Source organism: Camelina sativa, chromosome 11, assembly GCF_030686135.1.
Source record: "Camelina sativa cultivar CO46 ecotype springtype chromosome 11, ASM3068613v1".
Classification (NCBI taxonomy): domain Eukaryota; kingdom Viridiplantae; phylum Streptophyta; class Magnoliopsida; order Brassicales; family Brassicaceae; genus Camelina; species Camelina sativa.
The window spans coordinates 47703444-47718261 of NC_141890.1; the positions used below are offsets into that span (position 1 = coordinate 47703444).

The 14818-nt window shown below is 31.2% G+C and overlaps 2 protein-coding genes across 3 annotated transcripts; one reads left to right on the plus strand and one right to left on the minus strand.

Moving 5' to 3' along the window:
* The first annotated feature begins 1242 nt into the window (after positions 1–1242).
* LOC104726634 (agamous-like MADS-box protein AGL62) lies at positions 1243–3283 on the plus strand. The gene is made up of 2 exons (XM_010445542.3): positions 1243–1577; positions 2553–3283. Exons 1-2 carry the CDS (start codon positions 1254–1256, stop codon positions 3102–3104), a joined length of 876 nt encoding a protein of 291 aa, XP_010443844.1. The 5' UTR covers positions 1243–1253; the 3' UTR covers positions 3105–3283.
* A 940-nt stretch (positions 3284–4223) lies between these two features.
* Positions 4224–8846, minus strand: LOC104726635 (auxin response factor 4). 2 transcript variants are annotated; one of them, XM_087473339.1, is made up of 12 exons: positions 7755–8846; positions 7550–7606; positions 7064–7249; positions 6879–6963; positions 6700–6790; positions 6453–6614; positions 6250–6369; positions 6081–6156; positions 5814–5979; positions 5005–5717; positions 4737–4927; positions 4224–4651 (listed from the first exon to the last, which is right to left on the minus strand). In XM_087473339.1, exons 1-12 carry the CDS (start codon positions 8109–8111, stop codon positions 4483–4485), a joined length of 2373 nt encoding a protein of 790 aa, XP_087329465.1. In that variant the 5' UTR covers positions 8112–8846; the 3' UTR covers positions 4224–4482. The 2 variants fall into 2 exon arrangements, with proteins under 2 accessions (XP_087329465.1, XP_087329464.1); XM_087473338.1 differs by having other exon boundaries at positions 5005–5720; positions 7755–8747.
* Positions 8847–14818: the final 5972 nt, after the last annotated feature.

Here is a 14818-nt window from a genome sequence, read left to right on the forward strand (position 1 = left end):
GTAACGGCATATTTATGTTGTCAATTTGTTAGAAATAATAACGGATTTGGGATGGTCTTCATGTTCTATATAATGCTCCAAATAACATAATTTATATTAAACCCCTATTTTGACAATTTTAGTATTTGTATTTTAACACATATAACTAAATTTTATATTTTCACAAAGGAACGTTATTTAGTGAAAAATTTATAAACTCATTTTATCCTCTAACTATATATTTTTTTTTTGGGAAAAAACTCATAAAGTAATCTATCGGATATTTTTACATGAATCTAATTTTCTTAAAATCTACTCTCTGGAAAAGAAAAAAAAAACTATTTAGGATGATAATTATATATATATACATATATATTTGTGCTATATATAATAAAGAGAAATTGATTTATACGAAACATAATGAAATTTCATAGTCATGTATGGCTCAATTATATATATTCATCTCAAATCTATTGCTAAGGGTGGTCTAGTTATAACAACTGCTAATCGAATCACATAACCATTTCATCGTAAATATTTGTAAGTATAATAACAAATCATTCACAAATAACGTAAAAAACGTCTATTATAAAAGATATCAACGAATATGATTACATTAATAATGTAACGGAATATATTTGTTATAACAACTGTCAAGAATATTATATAATCATCTCATCATACACATTTTTATAAATCGATAACAAATGAACCGCTAGTTGCGAGAGAAAACATGTTATATTTTAGAAAATAACAATAAATATAATCATATAAAAATGTAACGGAATATACTTTTGTTAGTATATTAATTTTCTAGTTTAATTTTTTTAATAGGTATCAAAAGTTTGTGTATCATTGAATACCAATATTTGTTTTCATTTTCTGTCACCAATATGTTCAAAATATTTTTTAAAGTAACTTTTTCTCATGCTGCCATTTGTGTTGCTATATCTCTATGTTTTTCTAATAGTATCTTTATTAGATATGTAAAGATCACTACCAATTAAAGGTACATCTTTCTGGCAGATTTTGATACATTGTACAAATGAAATGACAATGTAATAGTCAAATATATATGAATTGCATACCTTATATTGATTGAATAAGAAGATTATGAAAAGTTACAAAAATGGTATAATTGAAATTCAAATATAAAATAAAATAATAATAATTTTAATATGAATTGTTGGTATGTAATATTCCATTATAAATACCTGTCCATTTTCATTCTGAAAACACCACTCTATATTTTATCTTCTCAAATATCATTAAAAATGGTGAAAAAAAGCAAAGGTCGTCAAAAGATAGAGATGGTCAAAATGAAAAACGAAAGTAACCTTCAAGTTACTTTTTCGAAAAGAAGATCTGGACTTTTCAAAAAGGCTAGTGAGCTTTGTACACTTTGTGCTGCAGAAATCGCCATAATTGTGTTTTCACCCGGTCGAAAAGTCTTTTCTTTCGGTCATCCGAGTGTTGAAACTGTGATTGATCGATTCTTAAACAATAACCCACCACATCCTCACCAACATAACAACATGCAACTCAGTGAAGTCCACAGAAATTCTGTTGTTCATGATCTGAATATCCATTTGACTCAGGTATTTTTTTTTCTTTTAAAGTCTGATTGATTTGTTTTTTGTGTTTTTATATAAATCATAAAATTTTAGTTTACATGGTAATTGTTTGTTGTCAACCACACAACACATTAATTAAAATATTGCTTCATGATTGGTAGCCTAAGGAGAAAGAGAACACAATAGTTTTTTTAAATTTAAATATTATAAATATAAATAAAATTTTTGCATGTAAATAATTAAATATTGAACACTAGAAAGTTGAATTTTTCATAATTATAATAGAATTTTCATAATTATAATAGATTTATATGCTCATAACATGTCACTAACATGCTAATGAGATATTATAGAATCATATGGCATGAAAACTAATAACATAATTAGAGTTCTTAATTTTTAAAAATACCTCTTTTCCCATATCACTTTTTAAAAATATCCTTTCATGTTGATCATTTTCAAAAATACCCCTTTTCTATGAATAAAATCACTAAATTCTAAATCCTAAAGTCCAAATATTAAACCATAACCCCTCAAAATTATATCCTAAATGCAAAATGAGAACCCAAACCTAAAAAAAAAATTCTAAAAATTAATTTAATATATTGAAATTATGTAAAAGAGGGTAAAAATTAAAATGTTAAAAGGAGGTTATTTTTGAAAAGGGCTTTCCTAAAAAGGATATTTTTAACAAATTCTTTTTTTATATATGCGCTTTTTAAATATTATTTTCTCTATAGTTATTTTCGATAAATTAAGTTTTGTGATGTTACTAACTAGGTTTTTACAGGTAAAATAAAGTTTTAAAATTATTATTTTTTAAAAATAATTATAATTAGATTTATTGTTTTTATCAACTACGAAATTCAAGAATGCACATTCTTTAAGACCGTAGCATATTGAATTGAATTATCTCAGGCACTTGTTCGTGTCGGTACTCAAGTTTAAAAATTTTAAAGCACAACTTTTTGGGTGGCTAACACTAGTTAATATTTGCAGCTGTTGAGTCAACTAGAATCTGAGAAGAAAAAAACTGAAGAGCTAAGGAAAATGAGAGAGAAAACAAAAGCCCTTGGAGACTGGTGGGAAGAACCCGTTGAAGGACTTGCGTTAAATCAACTCAGTGAATTCAAAGGTAATCTTGAGAATTTGAAGAAGATAGTTACACATGAAGCTTCCAAATTTTTTCAAGCAACAGTTCCAAACTTTTATGTGGGAAGCTCTAGTAATGCTGCTTTTGGGCTTGATGATGGGAGTCATATCCACCATGATATGGACATGTTTAGTCAAAGAAGAATGATGGACATAAATGCCTTCAACTACAACCAGAACCCGATTCACCCTAATCCTGCTTTACAGTTTGGATACAGTAATCATGGTAACATCAATGAAGGGTTTGTTCAGGAGTACAATATGAACTACAGACAAGAGTATAATCCAAACCACAACCAAAACCTAAACCAGAGTTTTAAGAGAGAAAGCATCTCTGAATATGAATATCATCATGGTCAAGGTCAAGGTCATCCTCCACACTCTAGGTCTGGTTACTGATAATCCTTTGTTATGTGATCCAATTAAAAGCGTGTTTTAGGTTATCTTTATTTCTTGTTGTTATGTTGTGTTGTTGTTGTTGTTTCTTTGTTGAAGTTGTGTTGTTGTGTTGTTTCTTTTCAGAATTATGTTGTTTTTTGAATTTTTAATTAAAGAGTAATGGAATAAACATTAGAATATCTGATTTTGTTTCTGAAACGAATGCATTACGCCTCTGATCGAAATACCACATTCGGCCATGGATATATATATTTTTTTTTTGAATAAATATTAAATTATATTCAAAAAAATAAATAGCGTTTTACATCAGCTTTTGTTGGGGAGAAATTTTTTGTTTGTGCCAAAAATTAAACAAGTGCTAGCATAGTGCAGTCTTTCTCCTTAGTAGCGTATGGATATTTTTCTCACTTGTGCATTTTGTGTAATTGGTGAACTCTTAAAACAAGAATGATTGTAACTATATATTAATCAATCATGTAATATCTGTTTAGAAATAAACTTGCAATTTCGTCTTTTTAAAAAATTGCAAATAAAAGCATCATGAAAATTTCTATGTGCACTATTTTATCAACTAAAAGGTACATACATCCCACGTATTTTGGTACATTGTATCAAATAAAAAGACAACATTACAATATTTTTATCTTTTATTTTATTCCTTAGATTGATAAATATAGAGATTATGAAATATTCCTCAAATGATAAACTTTAATTTTAATATAGAAAAAAATATTTAAAACAATGAATTAATTTTTTTTTATTGAAAATATAATACACTGATAGTTTAAGTAGAATTTTTTTTAAAAAAATAGAAAAAATCAAATAAAATAAAGTCACATAATTTTATTTAATATTTCTGTTTCTACTAAAAATATAGTACTAAGTTATCATCAAATATCTAGTATGCATTATACATATCAGTCAATTCAAATAAATCACTACAAGAATAATACATGAAAATTTAGCAAAACAAAAAAATAATTCATGAATTTCACCCACAAAAAAAAAGAATAATTAATGAATTTCACCAAGAAAAAAAAGAATAATTCATGAATTTCACCCGAAAAAAAAAAGAATAATTTATGAAAATCCACATAAATTGTTAAGAAATTTTCAAAATTCAGCAAAGTACCACCTTAATCAAAAATTCAAGACCACAATCCAAACTCATACAACGGCATGCATGCTCTACAAATACCATAAACTCACAAATCTCTTGAGTAAACGGTCCAAGTCCATGGAGACCAGAGAACACAAAACAAACACACAGACAGATTCAAAGTTCTTTTATGTCTATTGTCAGCAAAACACACTTAAGAGAGCAAAAGGAAATAAGCTTGTTTCAGGGTTGTTTACATTCAAACCCTAGTGATTGTAATCAAACCCTAGTGATTGTAGGGGAAGAATCAGGCTGGCTCACAGAAGATGACTTTGATGCTTCCATCATGAGAGCAGCTTGTTCTAAACAACTCTTGTTATCGTCATTCGCATTCTCCACCTCGTCTTTCGTGTATAAGTGTATCTTCCACACCACATTGCAGAAATCACTGTCCATATAGCCAAAAGCCAATTTCAAGTTAAGCAGCAACCAAATTGTGATTGACCTTTAGAAGGTAGGTCTAAAGAACTTACTGCCATGGATCATCGCCAACGACCATCATATCGTTCTCACTATCCGTATATAAGATCCTCCATCCTTTTTCAGGATCCCTGAGAAGCCCTTCCATGTTGAACAGCCGTTCAAGCTCGGTAAGGAGATCATCATATCCGTTTAGTCGGGATAAATCAATAGCTCTCCCCACTTGGCTTCCTTGCTTGTGAACCTTTTGATAAATTTTCAACACAAGAATTCATTAGAAGAGACATCTAGAAATGCAACTCCAACAAGCAAAAGTTTTACCTTTGTGCAGATCCTTTTGCTTGAGCCTTGTGGGTTAGATGCAGGTGTCTCCACAGGTAAGGAGAATCCAAAAAGTTTACATCCTGATGAAACATTCATACTAAAGTCTCCACCTTTTTGTTTCCCCATCATATCAATCTTGAATGGCAAATCAGCTGTAACATTACTCGGTAGACCACTTTCATTTACTGCATCAGACTTTCTAGTCACTTCACCAAAGTTTATAGCACGAGAAGGGTGACCAGGGGATTGGTTTCCCGCAGTGTATGGATTCTGATATGGAACATGAGTGCTCCTAATCCCATGTAAAGCTAGCGGATAGAAACTTGACTTGTTGGCTTGATAAGCAAAAGGATCAGTGTATCCAAGACTCGGTTTTCCTGAAGTAGCAGCTGGACTGAAACCAGCAAATTGCGGGAATGATTTAAGCGAGCAAATTTCTTGACCTTGCAAGACCCTTGGAAACCTATCCAGGTCCATAACGCCTGAACAGGCAGGGTCTAGAGACGTAGCATCTACAAACTCACCAAATCGATCCTTCACTCTACTAGACAAAAGAACTGGATTTGCATGAGACTGCATCGCAAAATCCAGGATCCGGCGGTTCATAACATCAAACCCCTGTGAGGGTGATGCAGAACCTATATTTTCTTGACCTTGCAAGACCTTAGAGGGTCTAACCGACTCCTCAAAGTCCAAAAAACCACCCCTTTCTGCTGCAACCAAGAACAGTAATCAAATCATTTACTCAAGAAAGTTGAGAACTATTTGCAAAAGCATATTCTCCAAAGAGAATGTATTTAATTTACCGGTTAAGGGGTTTCCGGGTGGAGTAGTATCCAGTAGACCTGCCCAAGGCCTTTTAGGCCTTGGAGATGACTGAATGCTCAAGTGTGGGAGAGAAACCGAGGGGTCAATCTCCCAAGGTGATACTCTTTCTTGGTGATCGCTCACAAAAGACTCATCCCACCTCACCTGCCAAACAAATATGAAAGATTTAACTATCGAACTTTGAAAATGAAAAGTATTTTATACGTTAATAGCCAGATATTCCAAAAAGATGAGAGAGGCCGCACCAAAAAGCACCTCCATTTTGAGTTTGGCCACCTATACGGGTCCAAGTCACAGACTCCAGTCACAACACCAGCGCATCTGCAAGAAAATATCCAATTCAAATTCTCTTCCAAGAAAATTAGCTTGTTACAACTTACAACACAAAGGAAATAAGCAAGAAAGCAACTATACCTTCTCTCAGGAGACTCGTCCATTTCAAATCGCATTCTGAATCTTGTGCCTATGCAAATGGGATTCCTAATGCTAGTGATATACTTCTCATAAGGAATCACAAACTCTGCATGTGTCGCACTGTATATGAATAAACACATGAATCAGCATTATAGTTCTTCTTTTATCCTACTGAACCTAGTTAAGAATCAATTTATTTTTACCGTGGACTATAAAACACATGGAACATGCTTTTTGTAGATACAGCATTAGCTACAAAAGACAAAATGTTTGAACATGAATTCTTCTCAATGATTGAATCGGGAAGTCCATTTCTTGGCCGTGCTGCTCTTCTGATTCCTAATCTCAGCTCTCCATCTTCATCTCTATAAACACACATATTAGTAATGGATATATTGTGTTTCTACCTTATTCTACATCGAATCTGGTAAACTGATATCTTATGCTTACCTCAGAAAGAGAACCGCATCGCCAGAGACAAGATTCTTTTGACTGACGAATATACTCCAACCAGTGGTGAGCAGATGCCTCCTTGGTTGACCTATAAAGAAACAGAACTGAACAATTAGATATCACTGAACAAACAAAAAAAGAAAGAAATGAATAATAGCAAACTCAGCCCGAGCTACCTCTATAGATATGTCGAAACTTCCACTCCACTCCATGGAGGTCCTTTGCAATGAGTTCTTGAGATGGCCTTTGCTGTTTGTAGTCCTAACCACCGTGAAAAAAAAATCGCAAATAAGGCTTATAACAAGAACATCAAACCTTTCCTCTTGAAAATATGAAGGAAATGAGATATAGAGAAGCATACAAGAGGAGAAAAACAATCTTCAGCAGCTCTTCTAGGTACAGAGAAGCCTCCATGGGTGCTTGTGTCAGAAGCTGTTAAGGTTTTACAGAACATATGAGGCGTTCTTTTGACGGATGAGCTTCCGTTCCGCTCTTCTTCACCTCCTAACTCCCTGACCTCTTTCCCCTCCGCGTTTAGCATGGAAAACTATTAAAACCAAGAAGTTTCTTAAACACATTAACGTCACTGAGATTATAAATGCAAAGTTTAGAAGACTATGCTTCAATTCTCTCTGATCATCTTAATCAAATAATGAGCTTATGTCACTAAGAGCACAAACACAATCTCTTCAACCATAGCATCTCAAATTTCACCACCAATAATACAAATCTACACTGGTGCTATCAGATTACTCTACTTGGAATGTTTTGTACACAATCTATGAATCTGCTCCTTCAAAACAAGAATTGAATTATAAAAGAACCAACAGTTGAGTAAAAAGAGTACCTCTTGCAGTGGAAGCAGAGTGACTTGAGTGTAGACCTCATCGGTTACCTTATTAGCCTTTTTCCCCAAAATAGGAACCAAATTTGCAAACAATTACCACAATTAGGAAAAAAACACAGAACTTGTTCAAGAATAGCAAAAGAGAACACAAAAAGGAATGTTTTTGTTTTTGTTTTAGTATGGTTAATGATACAGACAGACTTACAAGCAACTGGACATTAACAACCCTGCAGAAGATTTGGGGATTGAGGTCAAATTTGGGGATTTCAAGAGGAGAAGAATAAGAAACCAGAGCATCTTGCTCCAAATGACCTTGTGGGAAATACACAACTACATTGCCTTTCTTAGGAAGACAAGTGAGAGGACCAGCACAAGCATGCCACAGCTCAGAGTATATAGAAGATGCAGAGCCTGTAGAAGATGATGATGATCCGGAAGAGCATGAAGAAGAAGATGACGGTGAGATTCCAAGCGTACCCTTGTCAATAATCCTTGCTCCTACTACATCATCATTCTCCTCTTCCTCCACCTCCGCAATCTCAGTATTCAAGTCAAATTCCATTGAAAAAGAAGAGCAAAGGAGACAAAAACAAAGAAAAGTTTCTATTTTTGAATCAGATTACAACAAAACAAGTAAAACCCATCAAAGGTAAAGTTAGTAAAAACTCTTGCTTTGAAGTGACACAATTCCTCTCCTTTTCAAGTCCAATTTCACACACACACATACACATACACAAAAAAAAAAAAAAGAAGAAGCAAAATTGATGTTTGCTAGTGACGGGAGAGATGAGGAGTAATAAGTGTGGAATCAGAGAGAGAAGAGGGAGAGAGAGGGAGAGGAAGGAGGAATCAAATGAGAACAAGGGTTTCAAAGTATGATTCTTCTTCCTCCATTTGCAGGTACTGAGAAGAGGGAGCAGAAGGAACAGATTATTAGATTAAAAAAAAATTTTGCAGATGGGAAAAAATAAAAAATATATACTTGTTAAAGAATAAAAATTTATCAAAAAAAAAAAGCAAACAAAACAATTTAGTGGAGAGAGGGAGAGAGAGAGAGAGATAAGCGGGGGAGACAAAGCCAAGACAGAACAGAACCCACACTACACTCTCTCTCTTTCGCCTTCTTCTTCTACTTCTTCTTCTTTCTTTCTTTTCTTTTTTGTTTCCAAATAAAGACTCGTAATATTATTATTCACATAAAATTAATAAACCGACTTGTGTCATTATATACACACGTTTACACGAAAAAAATTTACATTTTTTTGCATTGTTTTCTATTTTCATTTTTTTCAATCCTTTTTGTTGAAAGAAGTAATGTTAAAAGTTTTATTAAATGCTAATACGAAGTTTTGAGATCAACTAAACGAGTTAACACAACACTTAAGACGGCTAATTCAGTTCATTTCTCTAATTTTTTTGTTATATATATTCCGATACTTTTAGTTGAGTTTTTTTTAGTAATGGTTATCATTTTTTCGAACAAATTCACTCAAAATGAATATGCATCGATGGACATGGACTGGACTATGATATTTTTACGAGATAACGTTTTTCTTTCGTTCACTTCACAAACCGTGATGATTGATCTTAACTAGTGAGGAATAAAAACCGCGAATTGATTACAACTTTTTTTTTCTTTTGCATACTCTTACAAAGGAAGCAGTATCTCTTTGGAATCTTTCTTTTTTTATGATGTTATGTATTGTTTGTATTATTATTTTCAGTCTTTTTTTATTCGGAAAAAAAAATTAATCAGCTTTTTTCATTGCGTTGTTAAGAGCCAACCAACCGGCTAAAGACAGAAGAGTAGGCTCCTTTCGATTTTGTAACAAATCACTTTTCTCTCTCTCTCTCTCTCTCTTTTCTGAGACAGATTATATGAAAATCAGCTCCCTTTTTGTTACTCATACGCCCTATGGTACCTACTTAAATATCATATACTAAACAAAACAGAAAAAATTCAGCATGCTAGACTTTGATATAAAATCTACTGATCATACAGTAAAGTCTACTAATCTATACTAATATTTCTTGGGTAAGATACTAAGATGATACTAAAATATATCTTCAAATGGGGTTTAGTAAAATATCTTCAAATGGGTTAGGTGGTGGCAAATGATTGCTCCATAATATGAAACCTTAATATGTTTATTTGCTTGTATAGTTTGGCTATTAATTCATATAACGTGATCAAATTATCATACATTTATTTTTTTATTCGTAGAAGTTATCGTGTTCGGTTTCATGTTTCGTTACTTAATATTATAGCATGATTTTAGGAACTATTTTTTTGTTTTTTTTTTGACAATGAAACATTATATATTAAGTTATCGGAAATGATTCTTTTCGAAAAAGAGCCAATTAGGAACCGACGAGCTTATACGGGAAAATCAGAAATTTCGTGCTCTTGCACATTTTGCAAGTTTATCGGCATAAATATTATCCTTTTGAGGAATATATCTAATACTAAACTTAGTAAATCTATCTCTGGAATGAGTAAAATTCTTTAATTCTGATGAAAAAGTCGGTCAATCTTTAATATTAGACGTTATTTTTAGAAGGTCTGAACAATACGTAGCAAAAAGAGTTTTGTCAAAATCCAACGCTAACAAACACTCCATAGCCCAAATAAAGATATCTAATTTGCATGTAGATTCAACTATTCTTTTCACATTGTTGCAACTTACTTATTTCACTCATAAATTCAACAACACACCCAAAAGAAAAGAAAAAAAAAAACATTTTTTTATCATTTATTATGAATCATAAATATACCCTTGATCAGTGTTTCATTGGAGATGAAAAAAAGTAGAAGAAAGGGAAAAAAAACAAAAAGGATGATGGGATGGGAGAGGAAGAAAGAATGAGTCTCTTCTGAGTTAGTGACTGAGTCCCAACAACTAACAAAGACCCCCCTTGATATTTGCTGCCTCTTTTGGACCCCCACACTTTCTCTTTTCTTATTCCTTTTTTTCTTCAGTTTTTTCATGCAACTCCTTCTAAAACTAGCTTCAATATTCTCTTTTATTTTTTATTTTAATTTAGTACTTAATTACTATTCAATTCTGATAAGAAATATATCTTGTTTATTCTGATATTGCACGACAACTCGAAACGTGTAATCTCTTAATCTTTATGATAAGATTACCATATTCTTTTGTCTGCTGATCATAACTTTTAGTCAAAGACTAGCTTTTAATTAGTACAAAAATAAAGAATGGATCGTATCTTTTCCATGTTTCTTTCCTATTTTAAATGATAATTTACTAAGAAAATCGATTTTTTTCTTTTTGCAGTTTTTAGAACCATAATTTGAATATTTTTTTGTGAGGATTCTTCAATAACTGAATTTATCATGTGCGTTAATCTATACACACAAATTTATCACAATACAGCAAACATAAATTTGTTTGTGACTTCCTCTGCTCAAAGTAAGCATCCATTTGAAGAAATGAACCACTTGGATGCTATGACTCTCTCTACTCAAAGTAAGCTTGTGGTTCTCGAAAACCTAACCATATTCACCCTTACATCGCTCCATTTTACGTTATAAGCCATCACGCTCACTGCTCAGTTCTGATTTCATTCTTTTTCTCAATAGCATCAAAGCAATTATTATTATAATTTCTAGAAACTTTCAAAATAAATATGTCTATCGAAAATTTAGTTTCATGAGGCATATATGTGAATTGTATATTTCGAAACCAATCTATCAATTTTTCATTTTTGAGAATATTATATATAATGAAAGTATTAAAAATTTTAAACAGATAAAATTAGTTGCATTTGGATTATATATAGTTCTTTTGACCAAGTTGATTGTATTTAAGATTTAGAAGGAAGAAAAATATATTTTTCCATCTAAAATTTCAGAATGCTTAGTACTACAAGTTTGTTGCCAGCCACATATATATATATATATATATGTTCTTATCTGTTTTATACAAATATTTTTAAATATATTTCTTTTAGTTTATGTCATTGCTCCATGTATCATAAAAATTTGGAGTATTCGTGTACTCACGAGTCAACTACAATATAATATAATAAAATATCATAACAAATAATGCATATTTTATATTAACGATTATTAATTAGAGATTATTTTGGTGCCACAAATAGATATTGTTTTATTGAAATTAGTAGGAAAAAAACTTTATGTTTAGGCAGAGAAAAAAAATATAAAAAAGGAAAAAGACAGAGGTGGATAATTAGGATACGTCGCGTCAAAAAAATTGTCGCGAGAATACGACAAAGCAACGCCAATGACTTTATTAAAGTCACAAGTGTCTGTATCATTCGATTAAAGACACTCCTCTCTCTCTCTCAGTATATAGTATATACATATATATATATATATATATTTCTTTTCTGTAATAAATCCTAAATAGTAAATACTAGTATTTTACTTTACCTTTTTACATGTTTCTACTTCGAGTTAATTGCAATAAACCACACCCAGTCACACAGATATATCTTTAAGTTTACCGTTATCTAAAATGTAGATTTTACTTGAGTACATTTTACTAGAGTTGATTGATTTTTATAATTGAGATATTATTTAGTTTACAAAGAGTTTTGTGAATTGAAAATTTTAATTTATAACAACAACGATATTCTTTTTAAAAATCTGTTTTATAAATTAAGATGTAAGAAATTCATATCTAAGCAACACTAGATTTGTTTTCTTCTTTAAACTGCGTAATCAATCTGTAAACAATAATAACAAACCTAAATTAAAATCGATCTACCAATAATTTTTCTACTACATTAAAATCGGTTGGTCTAGAGAAATTAACCAATTGGTTACTTTAGGTGGAAAACATCAAAACCGTAAATTTTTTTTAAGAGAAAATATTTTTTTCTATCCTTTTAAAAATTGGTTTGTTTAGGGTTATAGCTAGTTTGCTTCTTATCTTTGTGTATCAGTTGAATATATAGAAACAGAACACATTAGTTCGTATTTAAGTTTTGGACAAATAGTTCGCATATAGTAGTGGACATATAATCCGTGTTGGATATTTTGACTGATCTCTGACCCATAATGCATAAGATTAGAGTTAAATTGATAAAACTAAAACAATTTGCGTATAATTCTCATATATCAACTTGTGATAACTGATAAGAAAAGCGGACCCATAAAAAAAAAAAAAAGAGAATTGTAGAGACAAATGGTATCCCATAAGGAGATACATTAAAGTTGGAGCCTACATTAAAGTTGGGTCCTATTTTTAAGTGTTCTCTACATATTTTTCTTCTTTTCGTTAAAGGTGATAAACGACATACCAAAAAGCTTTAAAATATTTCAGTCATACATAGCAAACCAAACTATATCCTCAAATTCCTCATTGCAACCCTTTTCATAATTAGAACAAGTAATTATATTGCATCATGCTCGTTAGATATCTTTCCTCGTATCGATGAACTTGTTTTGCCAAGTTAGGCTGTATATATAGATCAGAAACCATATTCCTATTTTGAATTGGAGTTGAAGAGAGTTGATGTCATCGCCGTAGTAATATTACAAGTGTAAATGACTATCGTTTCCTATGGTACAAATTATCTTGTTGATATCGATCGAATTATGGTATTGGGGTTTTTGATCCTCTTGTCTCTTTAATTCCAACATGTCATTGCCTTTTAACATTTTTGATATACGCTTGTTTTTAGATTGCCCTCTTCTAGTTTGACCCTATCATCTACATGTAGTATATATTGGCAAGAAGATATACATATACACAAAGATATTTAATTCTTCTTTCAGTTAACCGTTAAAAAAAGTGTGCTTAATCAAACATAATTACATACATGGAGTTGTGTGAATTAACTATCATAATGTTGGGGCTTAGGAGTGATTCCGATATCTCTCCTGCTGTGTTTCCTTTCTTTGGCTTTTTTTCACATTACATTTAAACAATTACTGCCTATCTTAACCATATGTGATGGCTTGGACCAATTCAGTTCGATCTCATAAATGCTTCTTTGGTCCATTCAACACGGTTCATATATAGAGGATCGGAATAGTTTTGCCCAAAAAAAAAAAAAAGGATCGGAATAGTATACCCAGACGATAGTTTGGTCCATTCAACAAGTTAATAATCCTATATATAAAAGATGAAGGTATTCTCTCCATAGATGACATGCCATCATCTCCTCATCAATTATTTATTTCTTTATTATTTAAACATTGAAAACATTTTTTAGTTACTCCTTAAGAGCATTCCAATTGCATATCTTTGATAGAGAATCAGAAAAATAAAAAATAATAAAAAAAAGAAAAAGGTAGAAAGATGGGTGGAAAGTGTCTGCCCAACACAATTAACACACAGCCTCTACAACTATCATCACTTAATTGGTTGGACAAACTAAAGGATAATTAAATAATTAAATTAAATTAAAAATATTATTATTTAACTTTTTTGACACCCAATAACTGTATAACAAATGTGAATGCCCTAACATTCTATGTAGGCAATATGTCTGCATACATTAAAAAAGGATTTTGTAAAAATATAATATAGATAAGTAGTATATAAAAAAATCCCCGAAATGGATTGTAAAGAAGATTTTTTTTTTTTTTTTGTACCGCTTCGGTACGAGTTATCAATCACGGCCATCGTAGAATACGAAAGTGTGTACAATATAAACGGGACATTCTGTGAAAGTGTGTAGTCATGATGTAGAAATAAATATACTATTAACACTAGATAGTTGGGTTAATTGGGATCTTAGTTTAACAATGAAGGCTAGTAGGGAGGCTACTTGCTTTTTATTTCAACAAAAAAGAAAAGAAAAAACTACTCGCTTTCTATGTATTAATTATGTTTAGAATTTTTGTGGAACGATTACATTATCAATAAAAACTTCCCGCATCTTGAAATAATCATAGTGACATTAAAAAAAATGTCAACGAGGTGAGCACGTAATGTCTATAAAATTACTAGGAATTGAATACAAAATTGTCATAGAATTTTTGACCAAAAAAAAAAGAATACAAAATTGTAAATAGAATATTTTTTGTTCCCCAGTTATCAGAAACGTGAAGTGACATGAAGAAGACCTAAGAAAGTTTCAGCTTGAGCAACATTTATCACTTAAAATATTGTTCTCTCATTATGCTATCCATGTTGAGATCAGTGACCCTGAACGTAAATGTGGATGAAAAGTAAAAATAGTTGTGTGTGACAGTGTCAGCAAATATAACAAGAGATTAGAAAATTATCATTTTATTTGTAGAATAATATTCTCTTACTGTCTATAGAATTTATT